Below are 12,778 nucleotides of genomic sequence, written 5' to 3'. Positions count from 1 at the left end.
TAATCTTATATTTGAAAAATGAATTATTTAATTATCAATTACATCGTCAATCATTTAGTTATCAATCACATCATTCATTAAAAAAATAAATAATAAAAATTTTATTGAAAATTATAAATAAATTAAGTAGTCAATAGATAATAAAAATTTATTAAGAATTTAATTAAAAAATTTGAAATTTATAAACTTAAGACTTAATTAAGCCTAAAATAAAATATTATAATATAAAAATAAAATATAATATTTAAATGATTATTACCATTTCATAATTTTAATATTTTTATTTAAAAGTGAATAGTAAAAAGTATTCATAAATACCATTCCTCTCGAAATTAGTGAAAATAAATATTTTTGGAACACTGATACACACAAGAAAACAAGAATAGGACATGGTTAAATAATAATATTTTGATTATAATTATATTATTTTTTAATTTAAAATTATAATTATATTTATATTATTATATTATTAAAAATAGTATCAAATGAATGTCTTTTTTAAGCTTGTCAAAGTAACTTTTTTCCATATATTTTTGTGATGCTTGTAAAATCCCGTACACCTTTCTATCATTTAATCAAATGTGTGAGGAAATATTCCAAACAAATCAGAAGAATATTTTTGTCAAAACGATAGAGGAAATATGAAAGTGTGGGGACTCATTTCATATGAATAATTTACAGCAAGTAAATCATGAAGAAGAATGGAAAAAGCAAAGCGCAAAAGAACCACCGGTTTAATAAAGGTCTTAAAAATGTCAAAAGTGAAATTGTTACTGCTTGAAAGAAAAGCAACTGCATGTGAAAATCGCTTCAGAAGTCCCAAAATAGCTTGGGAAACGTGCTTCTACAGGAAAATAGAGCACTCCAGCGAAACGTGCTTCTACAGAAAAATAAAGCACTCCATCGAAACATGAGGGTTCTCGAGGCACTCTTCCTGCGATACGACGTCGTTTTTCTCCCCAACTTCTTCACCCTCACTTTTCTTTTCCTCCTCATTCTCTTTTCCTACCGCAATCTCCGGCGCAGTCTCTTTCTTCTCAGCCACAATCAGTGGCGCAGTCTCTTTCTTCTCAGCCAAACTCGGTGGGGCAACCTCTTTCCGACTACCACCTGCATTCATCTTCCCCGTCATAGCACGTGCCGGCGACCTTGACCTCCGGCCTGAACCTTCTCCGGAGTCCCGCCGGATAGCAGCGGCGCTGGTATTTCGCCTCCGATTTGCCGCCATGACGGGCTCCCTCGTTTCCCTTCCCCGGATTGGCCTGGGGCCACCTTTGATTTTCTTCTCCGGCGACGGCTCCGACTTCCTCGCCGGAGACTTGAGTCTACGGTCTCTCCCGCCGGCGAAGTTGCCATCTGGGGCGTGGGGTCTCTTCCTGGACGGAGACCGATCCCACTTGTGGACTTTGCTGGTTGCTTCATCTTCTTCTCTCACCTCGTTGACCGTTGTAGTGGTAGCGGTAGCCGTAGTGGTGGTGGTGGCGGAGAAGCTCTCGCTCATACTGCATGTTTCTGAGAGCTGAGAGACAGGCTCGGAATGTTCTTCGATGGGGAGCTTGGTTTCGAAAATGGGAAGTGGGTTTTGAAGGAGAGGCAAAAGGGTTTTTGTTTCTGGCGTCAAAATTGAACCTTGGGGTGGTTTGGGAATTGGGGTCTCCGACAGAACCTCTTTCACATATTCCTCTTCAAATGGTGGTGATGGTGGCAGCGGCGGAGGCTGCTGCTGTGGAGGTGGTGGTTCATGATGGTGGTTTTTGTGAGTAGTTTGCGTGTGGTTTTTGGGTGTGGACAAACAGCAACCCATTGGGTGGAATGTGAAGGGGTTGAATTTAGAGTGTGGGGGTGAAGCAGTGAAAAGAAGAGAGTAGTTGCATGAGATTGGATTTGGGTTTGAAAATGTGGACAGAGCATAGCAGACAAAAGTCCAACGGCTATTGAAATGTTTGAGGAGGGAATGTGGTTTGGAGTAAGTGTGACATTAATGTTTGTTCTTTAAATGGTATTGTTTTTTTAAATCTCAAATCATTATTTTTTTTAAAAAAATTTAGTTTTTATTTAAAATATTTAATGCAATTATATTTTTTATTATTATTATTAACAAAGTTAAAGAAGTGTCATGTTAGAAGCTTTTCATTTTTAAACTTTTTTATTTTTATTTTATTTTAAAAAAAAATTATGACTTGTAATCTTGATATATGACAATATAAGGTGAGAGTGTTATATTTTATTGGGCTTAATACCTTCTTTGGTCTCCAGTTCCAGTGGTTAATTTGAATTAAGTCTCCATTTTTGAAAGTGTTTAGAATATGTCCAAAATTATTCAAAATTGTGTCAAATTTGTCTCTTCCGTTAACTATTAGCAAACGAAGTTAATGCGTTGATGATGTGGCAGTAATTATTGGGAACGTGTCAATAAATTGTTGTGTGCGTGGTGACGTGTATGTTAGTAATAACATAAATGTTGCTGTAAAGATTGGGTAGGGCACTGATTTAGGGCACACAAAAAACCAATAAGGGTCTTCTTCTCCATTATGGCACAAGTACAGTGGTAGGTCTTGTTCTTCAAATTTGTCTTCTTCTCCTCTGTGTTGTTATTGTTTACGGTTTGGATGTTACTGTTGTGAGTTGGCAGTAAGGTGGTGGTTCGTCTTTAGCGAGTCCGTGTTTCGTCGTTCACAGGTTATTGGCGAAATGGTTCGTGGTTGGTGGTTGTCTCGCTTTGAGCTTCGATTTTAACTGGCAATGTCTTTCAATCAAGGTTGTTCGTCTTGCTCTTGGGGGAGCTCTCGTGGTGCTTCATCGAGGGGATTTGTTGCAAACCAAATATGCCATTGTAGGGAGGTTGTTGTGTTGAGAGTGGCAAGAATAGTTAAGAACGAGGGGAAGCAATTCTGAGGCTTTCCAAATTACAAGGTTTATAGTTTAATTTTTGTTTAAATTGTTTTGGTGATTAACTAAATGTTTATGGTTGGATACTTTGAACAACAGACAAGAAATGAAGAATTTCAAGGATGCAACTTCTTTAAATGGCGTAATGGAGATTATGTAGATGATGGTGTAGTATTATTGCTTGGCAAAGGAGAAAGATTAATAGTCTGGAGAAATCTCTTATGGGTTGTCAAAAAAGGGAGAAGATGTGGTTAGGGATGGTATGTTTGATGGGGTTGATGAACATCATCGTTGTATGTATTTTGTGTAGAAGTCCATGATGTGTTCTACTAGACAGTTGTTGTGAAGAGCACTTTGTCCTTATTGTAATATGATGATTTGTAATGAATGAGAAGAACACTTTGACCTTATTGTGAAGAGCATATTAATTTGTGGTCTGAATATACACGTTATCTCATATATACAACATAAGCACACTGAAGTTTAATTTGAAATTAGAATAAAATGAAGAAGTGGCTTAAGCACAATCATAGTAAAACTGAATTATTTTAATGACAAAAAGGTAAGTGTCCCCTGGACTGACAAAGATGAAGGTAACTTAGATTTACTACTTAGTGTGACCTGGATTCAAAAGGATCAATATCTGTAAATTGACTATACATCACAACAAATAACCATAACTCCGTTATCTAATACTTAAAGGAAAGGACAAATTTGACCCAAATTTGAATAACTTTGGACATATTGAAAACACTTTCAAAAATGGGGACTTAATTGACATTAACCATTGAAACTGGGGACCAAAGAGAGTATTAAGCCTATCTTATTGTTATGGTAAGTGTCATGGTCTTTGTATCAATTTGAATTTGGTTGTAGTTTAATTTTGTCTCAATTTAATTTTTTTAATTTTAATAATTTTGTCTCTCTAAATTAAAATTAAATTAAATTTTTATGTATTTAAATGTTATATTAATATTTTTATTAAAATTGATATATTTATGAAATATTTTTAATATTATTAAGCTTATTAAATTTGTATTTTACATTAAATTTTGTTTAAAAATTATTTTAAGGTTGTTAATAAAAAACAATGTTAATTGTAAAAATTAAAATTAATTTCAACTAATAAATATGTTAAACTTGTTGGTAAGTTACATTTCACTAAGTAAAATAAATTTATCAATTTTTCTAATTCTTTTAAATAATTTTTTATTTTTAAATATATAAAATTTAATATTTTTTATATAAATGTTTGAATTGGTTTAAATATAATAATTTTATAAATTCAAATATAAAATTTTAAAATAATTTTAATAAAGTTCAATGTAAAATATAAATATAAATAAATTTAATCTTGTTAAAAATATTTATTTAACATTTACATAAAATAAATTTGATTTTAATTTGGAGAGAGACGAAATTATTTAATTTTAAAAAATTATTAGGAGATGGGGCAAAATAAAATTAAGGGACCAAATTGAGATTAAATTAATTATACTTAGCATGACAATTATACGTGGCATTGTCATTGTCACATCACACTATCACTATCACATGATATGACATCAATTTGATATATGGTAAATTTTTATTTTTTAAAAAATCTACGAACTGATACATGACATTATTTAACATTCTTTAAATTATAAAGCTGAACAATAATATCAAAAAGAAATTTTTACAATAAAATATCTTTTAAAAATAAATTTTTCCATTTATAATGTGGTAAAATAATTCTTTAAATGGATTTATCTACATTTCATCTTGAGAATTTGGTTACTCTTAAAAGATCGGATTGATTTGTATATATTTATTAGTATTTTGACTTGTACCATGTAGAGGATTATTTTTGAAACAAATGTATTTTGTTTTTTATAACAATTAGAAGTAAATCAAGAAGTTAAAAATTTATATTACGCTTGAAATATTAATGTTAATTATGATTCATAATAAGTGGCATTAGCATGACAATGTTTATTGTCATTGCAACAATGTTAAACATCCAAAATCATCATAACATTAATGGTAGTAATCATTGTTTTGTTCAATAAGAAGGTTAAGTTTTTCAAACATTTATATGCATGTACATGTCATGAACATCTATACATAATTGCTTTCTCAAATTCATTGTGTAGAAGTCCATTATTATCTGTATATATAAAATAGTTAAACCTTATTATAAATGGGGTTCCTAAAACAAAATAATACAGTACTTGATAAATAATCAAAATAATGTACGATCAATTTGTATACCTCTTATTAATGGTTTTCAAATATTTCTTTGTACATTTGTTATTGTAGTGGTTACATTTTCATCTTCATCTAGAATTAGTATTTTGAAACTTCTTTTCTTTTGTTTTCACTCCAAGAACTACTACTAGAGTTATCCATGAGTGAATATCGAGCGAGGAAGATAAAGTCCAACATTAGAGAGAGTTTGTCATTTACTTTTATTTATTTTCATTCCAAAGCATAGACATATAGGAAATTTCCTCCTTTGAAACATGAAAAGGCATGGTTGAATTAAAAGGAGTCAAGTTCATTCTTTGTATGAATATTTTATCACTAAAATTTTTGTTTGTTATTATTGTAGCAAACATAACATTCTTTCCCAAATAATTGACTTGCAACCTTGTATCATTACAAATACCATTTGCTTGATCAATGTTTCTTAAAAACATGATAGGTACACCGACTTTCAATTTGATCTTATGATTTGGAATCCCTCATCATTTAATATCATTGAGAAACTCTAGGGTAAACCACTCACCTTGAATTTCTTGATCCTCGTCAGATTGGCAAGGAAAGTCTAAACTTAAATAAATTTGTTCTTCACCATGTATTAAAGATTAAATGAAGTCATTTACCTATTCAATAGACTGAATTGTAGGACAAAGCATAGCAACATCATCAAAGAAACCAAGATTAATGATTTTCTGCAATAAACCTAGATAAACAAAGTTCATTAAAGAAAGTAAAGGTGTTTTAGATTTATGAATTAAAAGATCTGGTAGTATACCAATGTTTCCTCTACCATTTTCATTCATATCCATATGTCCATCTCTAATTTATAGAATCCAATAAGCAATTTCTTTTATATTTGTTACACTCTTGTTTAAAATTGCAATCTTTAATATCATGTTTTGTGAAAGCTTTAGAATTATGTAGTGTTGTCACAAATCAAAATATTTTATTGATGACTTCACATTATCATATCTTGATCCCTTTTTTACCATAAACAACTTTTTTTTTGGAAATCACCTCCCAAGACCACAACCTTTCCACCAAATTATCTTATTATCTTTGTAACATTCCACCTATGGGAGTCACTAAAACGGATTCGGAAGAAATTATTTTTCATTAAATTACTCGAGTGAAAACAAACTTCTTAATTCGATTAATAAAACTTCAATCAATACATAAGCTCAATTATTTACAACTTAGAAAAATACATAACTTGATATCCTTTTTCATTAGAAAACATTAGATAATACAATTTCCTAATGACTTAAATAAAATATCATTCTCAAAAGAAAATTCTCGATCACGCTATCTCATCTCTTGAGTATACCAAGATACCTGAATCACATATACACTACAATTGCTCTCGTATAACCCAATTTTTATATGATCATCGTCACACACAAAAAAGAAAAAAATAGACAAATGTATGGGTGAGCTAACGTAAAAATAACACCTAACCAAACAACAACAACCACTCAACAATATAATGACACCCGCATTCAAACAATTCACAATTCAACCACGACAACAAACCACTCATTTTCTCCATCTTTATCTCATGATACATTACTCTCAATGGTCTATCAATGATCAAACTATAGCCGTATTGGGGGGTTGAGTAGTCTAACCTACTCTTACTGTCTTAATATAATCAGAAGAGTGCTTCTTTCCACTACCACATGCAGGAAAAAGAGAGACCCCAATCTCGCAGGCATTACCGCTAACCATTCTAGACCACTTCCTACTTTTGACAACCCTAAGGCTACAATCACAAACATCTCTTGAACATTACTAAGTCTAGCTTTTTCAACGGTCCAACATACATAACTATACAACCCGAGAGCAAAAAGAGGTATTCAATAGGATAACCAATTCAAACACAACCTTCATCCTCAATAAAACACATACTACCTCAATAAAACACATACTAGTAGCATATATACAATTTCAAGAAAATGCAAGTGTTTCAACATCTCATACAGTCCAAACAAATGCATTCAAAGTATACATTATGCGTGACATCATTCACGTTCTATTATCAAATTAAACTCAAAACTTAGAACCTTCACATAACACTCACAAACCAACTAATAGGTTAACACTCATCAACACAACAATGTAAACAAAGAAAACATGATAAACCTATCAACATGCATTCATTTTGCTTCCTTCAAAATCTACAAACTTCCACATGGTTGAAAATAACCATGAGAATGTGACCTTATTTTCTTACACAAACAATGAAAGTTGTCATAAAGACGCTAGAGCCCATCTTTACCAACCAATGTAATAAATATGCTAGAATACCACCTCGTATAACAACACCAAACCCTCCAAGTAATGGAACCACTATGCCGCCAGCAATAACTCCAAACCAAACACCATCCCGACTTTCAAAGGCGTCACAAAATAATCATAAATTGACACGAAAAATTATTAGTGGAACAAAAATTCAAATGAAAATTAATCAATAATAAATATAGAGAAGACGAAATAGCAACAAAAAATTACTAGAAGAAACAAAATAACGAACCTAAAGAACCGCTAAAAGGAAAAGAAACACCGAATAACTATAATAACAAGGGGAAAAGAAAAACAAAACTAAAAAAAAACGAGATCAATAAAAACTCAAGTAGTGTAAAAGTAAACTATTAAAATCGCCCCTCAATATGCTATCAATCAACATTTATCATTGTTTATAATAATAAAACTACCTTGTAAATCAATGTTAAATAAGAATATTCAAATTAATTGTGTCAAAAATTAAAAAGAGCACTCCAAATTTTCTCTTACACTCAACTTAGGCCTTCATAAACTATTATTTTATTATAATGTAGTTGAGAGCATCGAGAAGTGGAAAGCAATTATTTAAGAAATCTAGAGTCACTGTGAAACTAAAGATCAATAATATAAATTACATGCAATTAATTGATAGTAAAACTTCATAACGGTCAATTGATCGAAAGACAAATAATATGAAGATCAAGGTATGAGGACTCATAGCACTTTCAAAAGTTATCCAAGTGTCATCTCAAGCCTTCTAGGCCTCACTTGTTGTAAACCCGGGAGGATTATATTCTACATAAATGGTGTGAGCGAAGAACAATTTTACTAAAATGATTCTTTATGAAAACATGCAACTCTTTTCAAAGTCTTTAGTTGTCTTTGTCAAACATCAATTGAAGATAAATATTGATATCATAAAGAAGCGAATTGAGGAGATCAAAGTAAGAGTCTATCTAAAGACATAATGGAGCCTAACTGCTCTTGTCAGATGGATTCCAAAATTGCTAAGGACAGTTTTAGATAATTACTTGTAATTTATTTAAATTTAAATTCAAATCTTATAATTGTTAAAAAAGGATTAGAACACATAAATATGATTATTTTGTATTTTACAAATGATGATAAATTGTGAACCAATCATACATTCTGAAATATTACCAATAGAAAAATGACTAAATCAGTAATGATAGTTGCAATTTGGGTCACCATTTTTGTTGATTTATGTACAAATTTATTTGCTTTTCTTGGTAATTTATTTGTCTGTAGGTTACTTTAAGCTTTTATTATTCTATCATATTTCCATCTATTATCTATCCATCCATCTTTTGAATTTGATCATTTTTATTTTTTATTTCATCTATTTGTTGTTACATTTCATCTTCCATCTTCACAAAAAAAATATAATTTTTTTTTCAAAATATATAAAACAACTACTTGTTGTGTGTGAGATTCTTGCGGAAATCCACATTAAAAAAACCAAATTCATTAAGTAAGTTGGTGACATTGGTGTATGAGATTGACAATTTTTATATCAAATTAGTATTTTGCATGGATACCGAGACAAACAACATCATTTAAAAATTTGCTAACTCTACGAAGAAGAACTCATATAGGATAAGTTTAGTTGTTAAAATAGAATTGATTGAACTAAATTGGAGAAACAAATCTTTTATTTATATTTATTTTTTGTCATGTCAATATAATATTTTATTATAAAAACTCATTGTAAAAAAGACGTAGAAACAACAGGTGGTGGCAAACAATACTTTTCTATTTAAAACAAAAACAAGTCAGGTGTTGTAATTTTATGGATACTTTTAACCCTTTTGACTTTATCAATTATTAAAAGACTCGTATATCAATAAAATGCATCATATCGAATTCATTGATAGTTAATTTGTAAAATCGACCAAAATAGTTGATCAACCTACAAACTTTTTTACATTATTTTCGTTGATTTTTTATTCTGATCACAATATCTTACCGTTGTTTTAATTCAATTATATCATGCCTTTTTTTAGTGAAAAAACTTCTACACTATTAAGGAATTAAAAATTCTTATGCATATACAAATTTTAAAATAATTATTCTGAAAATCGTCAATATTCATAATAATTTGTAACCATAAGACAGCGTAAATCTATTCTTCCCTCATTCTATGTTCTCAGCAAGAATATTACAGTATTATTAATCATTGTGCCTCTGAGAAAAGAGGATGTAATGATCTTCCACTCACTTTGACAGATCAAAACAACAAATCCCTGAACTGCTTGAGCACCACGCAACTCTGCATGATAACTCACAAAAGGCATCTAACTTTAACCATAACTTCCTCGGAAAAGGTAACTTCTCAAAATTCCATGCTTTGGAAGGAACTTTCATTGTGAATTTCAATGCAATTGTTTAACATCGTATTGTTGGATCTGAGTCAAGTTTTAGACTTGATTAGATTATTTCACTTAATGATAATTCATTCTAATTAAGCTCAAATCTAATACACATATTATATCTAAGTAGGAGATCACCTAATTGATCAGAGAGGAAAATGGTTTCAACTATGTGATGCTAAATGACATCTAATTCTTCCCAGTTCAAAAGGGATGAACAACATCATATTCTAGTTAGATTAATGTCTGTCGTTGATGCTAAAGGTGGAAGGAAGCATGTGAACTGTGTTGAATAGGCCATAACATGGGCTCTCGGCGACATGGTGCAGGAAAAGGAAGTGCAATGAACGAAGGAATCTGCTCTCCAGGCATTAACACCAGTACCACTCTTCCATAAATGCTCATCTAATTAACTTGAACAGAAATAAAACAAAAACAGCACCTTTCATAAGAATTCAAATAATAATAGAGCGTAAAGCATCTTTACATTGTACTGCAAAATCGCATACTGTCATGAGTATGTTTGAATACAAAACTAAATGTGTTTCTGAGAGCTTGAGCATTGCCTTCGAAGTATAGTAAAGTGTCGGCACATGCAGAAGTGGTCGTTAAGAAAAGGCATGTCGATTTAATCGGACTAGGAATATATGATAATGCTACAATCATTACACCACTAAAACTGATCACTTATTTAAGAGATATAATCCATATGTATAGTATTTTTCATAAAAAATTGTAATCAAAATCATCTTGTGGATGGGAAAGTGTACTGTGTATGAAGACTGGTTGCTAAAAAAAAAAACTGGTATCTTCTGTGCATGAAGCACAAAAACAATACTCAAGTGATAGAATTTTTTCCCTACAGAAAAAAGTGTGCTATAATCACCAAAAAAACAGCTTTTGACATCGACATCAAGGGTTTATGGATCACATTTATCTACATTTTCCAAAAAGGTTAAGGATTGGAATAAAACCACCTATCTTATCTAATTAAAACTTTTCTATGAGCAATTGTCCACCACCAGAGAGCACAGATGTGAATACGAATCTGCTCAATTTGAGAGCTGAATTTGTCTTGGATGGTTGAATGGAGTGTGATCATGATTAAAGTAACATGAAGTAGTTAATGAATAAACATTCCTCATAAAAAAAATTTAATAAAAATTAGTGGCACTGGGGAATAAATTAGGTTCCAGAAGTTTGATACAACTAATTGTTTCTCTTTTCTGTCATTTAGTCCTCATAAGATAAACAGACTAGGCAAAAAAGACACCATAATTAGCGTTTCCTTCACGAGTTTCTTGTACATAAAACATAAAAATCAGTTAGAACTGTAGGCTGTAGATAAATAAACTACTAATATTTACGATATACTTCCACCAGAAGATATTTGAGACCAAAAAATCATCACTGGCTGGTATGCAAGTTGATGACTTTGTTGCCCATTCATATTCATAGTCATGGAAAAAAGACCATAGTCATAAGTCATAACTTTATCATTATAGAACAGCATGCGAGGAAAGTAAAAAGGGGAGCAAATCACATTTTCACCATCATATTGAATCAACTGCACTAGAAGTATAGAAATCAAAGGAAGGGGCTGTGTGAAAGTGCACCTTTGGTGATAGATTTTCCAACTTTCCAACAAGGTTGATTTGGTGTTCAAGATCTACCGGAGTTGCAGCACTGGCTTCACTTGATCTATGCCTAAGAAACCTCTCAAAGATAGCCAGAAGAAGAAACATAGAAATGAGGATGGCAGTGGCAACAAACCCAAAAGACACTGCATTCACGGAGTCATCAAACTGCTTCCAATGGTCTGATCTGAAGGGTGCCACTGTTGGAGCTGTGGCTTCAACATCCATCATCACAACATAAACTTGGCAGCACTACTTTTTTTGTAGCTCTATCTTTCTCATTAAACTAATCAAAGAGAACAAAGAGTGAGAGAAAGCAAGTTATTTTAGTTTATGATATTTGCTCTCATGAGAGAGAGAACATGCATGAAGCTGTTTCAGTGCTGTTAGAGAGAAATCATCGGTAGTCAGAAGTCAGAAAGTGAGATGGGTGAGGTTGGGTAGCATTGGAGCAGTGATATGTTAGGAGTGAGATGAAGGAGACATTGAAATGATGAGACAGAGGGACATGACAAAGAAAGACAAGCATCTCTGACTAACTATGGTACAGAGGGACAACAAAAACCAAGGGTCTTATAAGGTTCATCACTTGATATCTGTTCACCTAAAAACTTGATGATGCAGTTGTATGCAGGGAAATTATTGTATGCTGTGGACCCTGGCTCAGCAAAGCTTCTGTTTCTGATCATTTTCCTCAGTCATGCAAATTTTTTAACAATTTTTTTACAACATTTTAATAATTAGTAACTCATAATTCATTCGTTTTAAATATTTTTTTAGAAATAAATTTAAACAAACTAATAAAATAATAACATATAATCTTTGTCAAAAAAAATTATTATAAAAAGATTGTTGACGTATTAATATCCATGTTTAATAGTTATGATTGTTAATGGTCATATGTATTATGAGATTGGCTAAGGATGTGAAGGCTATTTAATTTTTTTTTTTTATGTTTAGGATATTTGCTGGTGGACTTTCATTGTAAATTAATAGAATATTATTAATAATTGATTAATAATATTATAATAAAGTTAATAAAGTTTTATGATTAAGTATCACATCATATAAACTACAACTTTTTTAGTTTATGGTTTTTAATAAAATTAATGTTGTTGTTGGCTGGTTAAAAAAATTATAGTTTGTCACCACACATTTTCGTTTTGCTTTTTCAGCATTTTCAACTACTTGACACGTGTTGTATGATTTTTGTTTTTTCTACGAATTGAAATTTGGTTTTATTCTGTACCATATCTAGTGTCTTGCATAACTGGCAACACTTATCTTTTATGAAATAATTGTACTTTAACAAAAAAAAAAAGTCTCCTTTCAGAT

The 12,778-nt window shown here is 31.1% G+C and overlaps 2 protein-coding genes across 2 annotated transcripts; both read right to left on the bottom strand.

The window, feature by feature from the left end:
• Positions 1 to 638: 638 nt before the first annotated feature.
• Positions 639 to 2,017, bottom strand: LOC148197080 (uncharacterized). Its single transcript, XM_088092597.1, has one exon. It carries the CDS (start codon positions 1,802 to 1,804, stop codon positions 881 to 883), a length of 924 nt encoding a protein of 307 aa, XP_087948723.1. The 5' UTR covers positions 1,805 to 2,017; the 3' UTR covers positions 639 to 880.
• Positions 2,018 to 9,843: 7,826 nt separating this feature from the next.
• LOC124825140 (uncharacterized) lies at positions 9,844 to 12,069 on the bottom strand. Its single transcript, XM_047297682.2, has 2 exons — positions 11,423 to 12,069; positions 9,844 to 10,211 (listed from the first exon to the last, which is right to left on the bottom strand). Exons 1-2 carry the CDS (start codon positions 11,672 to 11,674, stop codon positions 10,065 to 10,067), a joined length of 399 nt encoding a protein of 132 aa, XP_047153638.1. The 5' UTR covers positions 11,675 to 12,069; the 3' UTR covers positions 9,844 to 10,064.
• Between the last annotated feature and the right edge of the window lie 709 nt (positions 12,070 to 12,778).

The sequence above is a fragment of the Vigna umbellata genome, chromosome 6, assembly GCF_029865625.1.
Source record: "Vigna umbellata cultivar VRB3 chromosome 6, Vumbellata_1.0, whole genome shotgun sequence".
Taxonomy (NCBI): Eukaryota; Viridiplantae; Streptophyta; class Magnoliopsida; order Fabales; family Fabaceae; genus Vigna; species Vigna umbellata.
The sequence above is the reverse complement of the archived record's forward strand: the minus strand, read 5'-3'. Positions and strand labels throughout refer to the sequence as shown.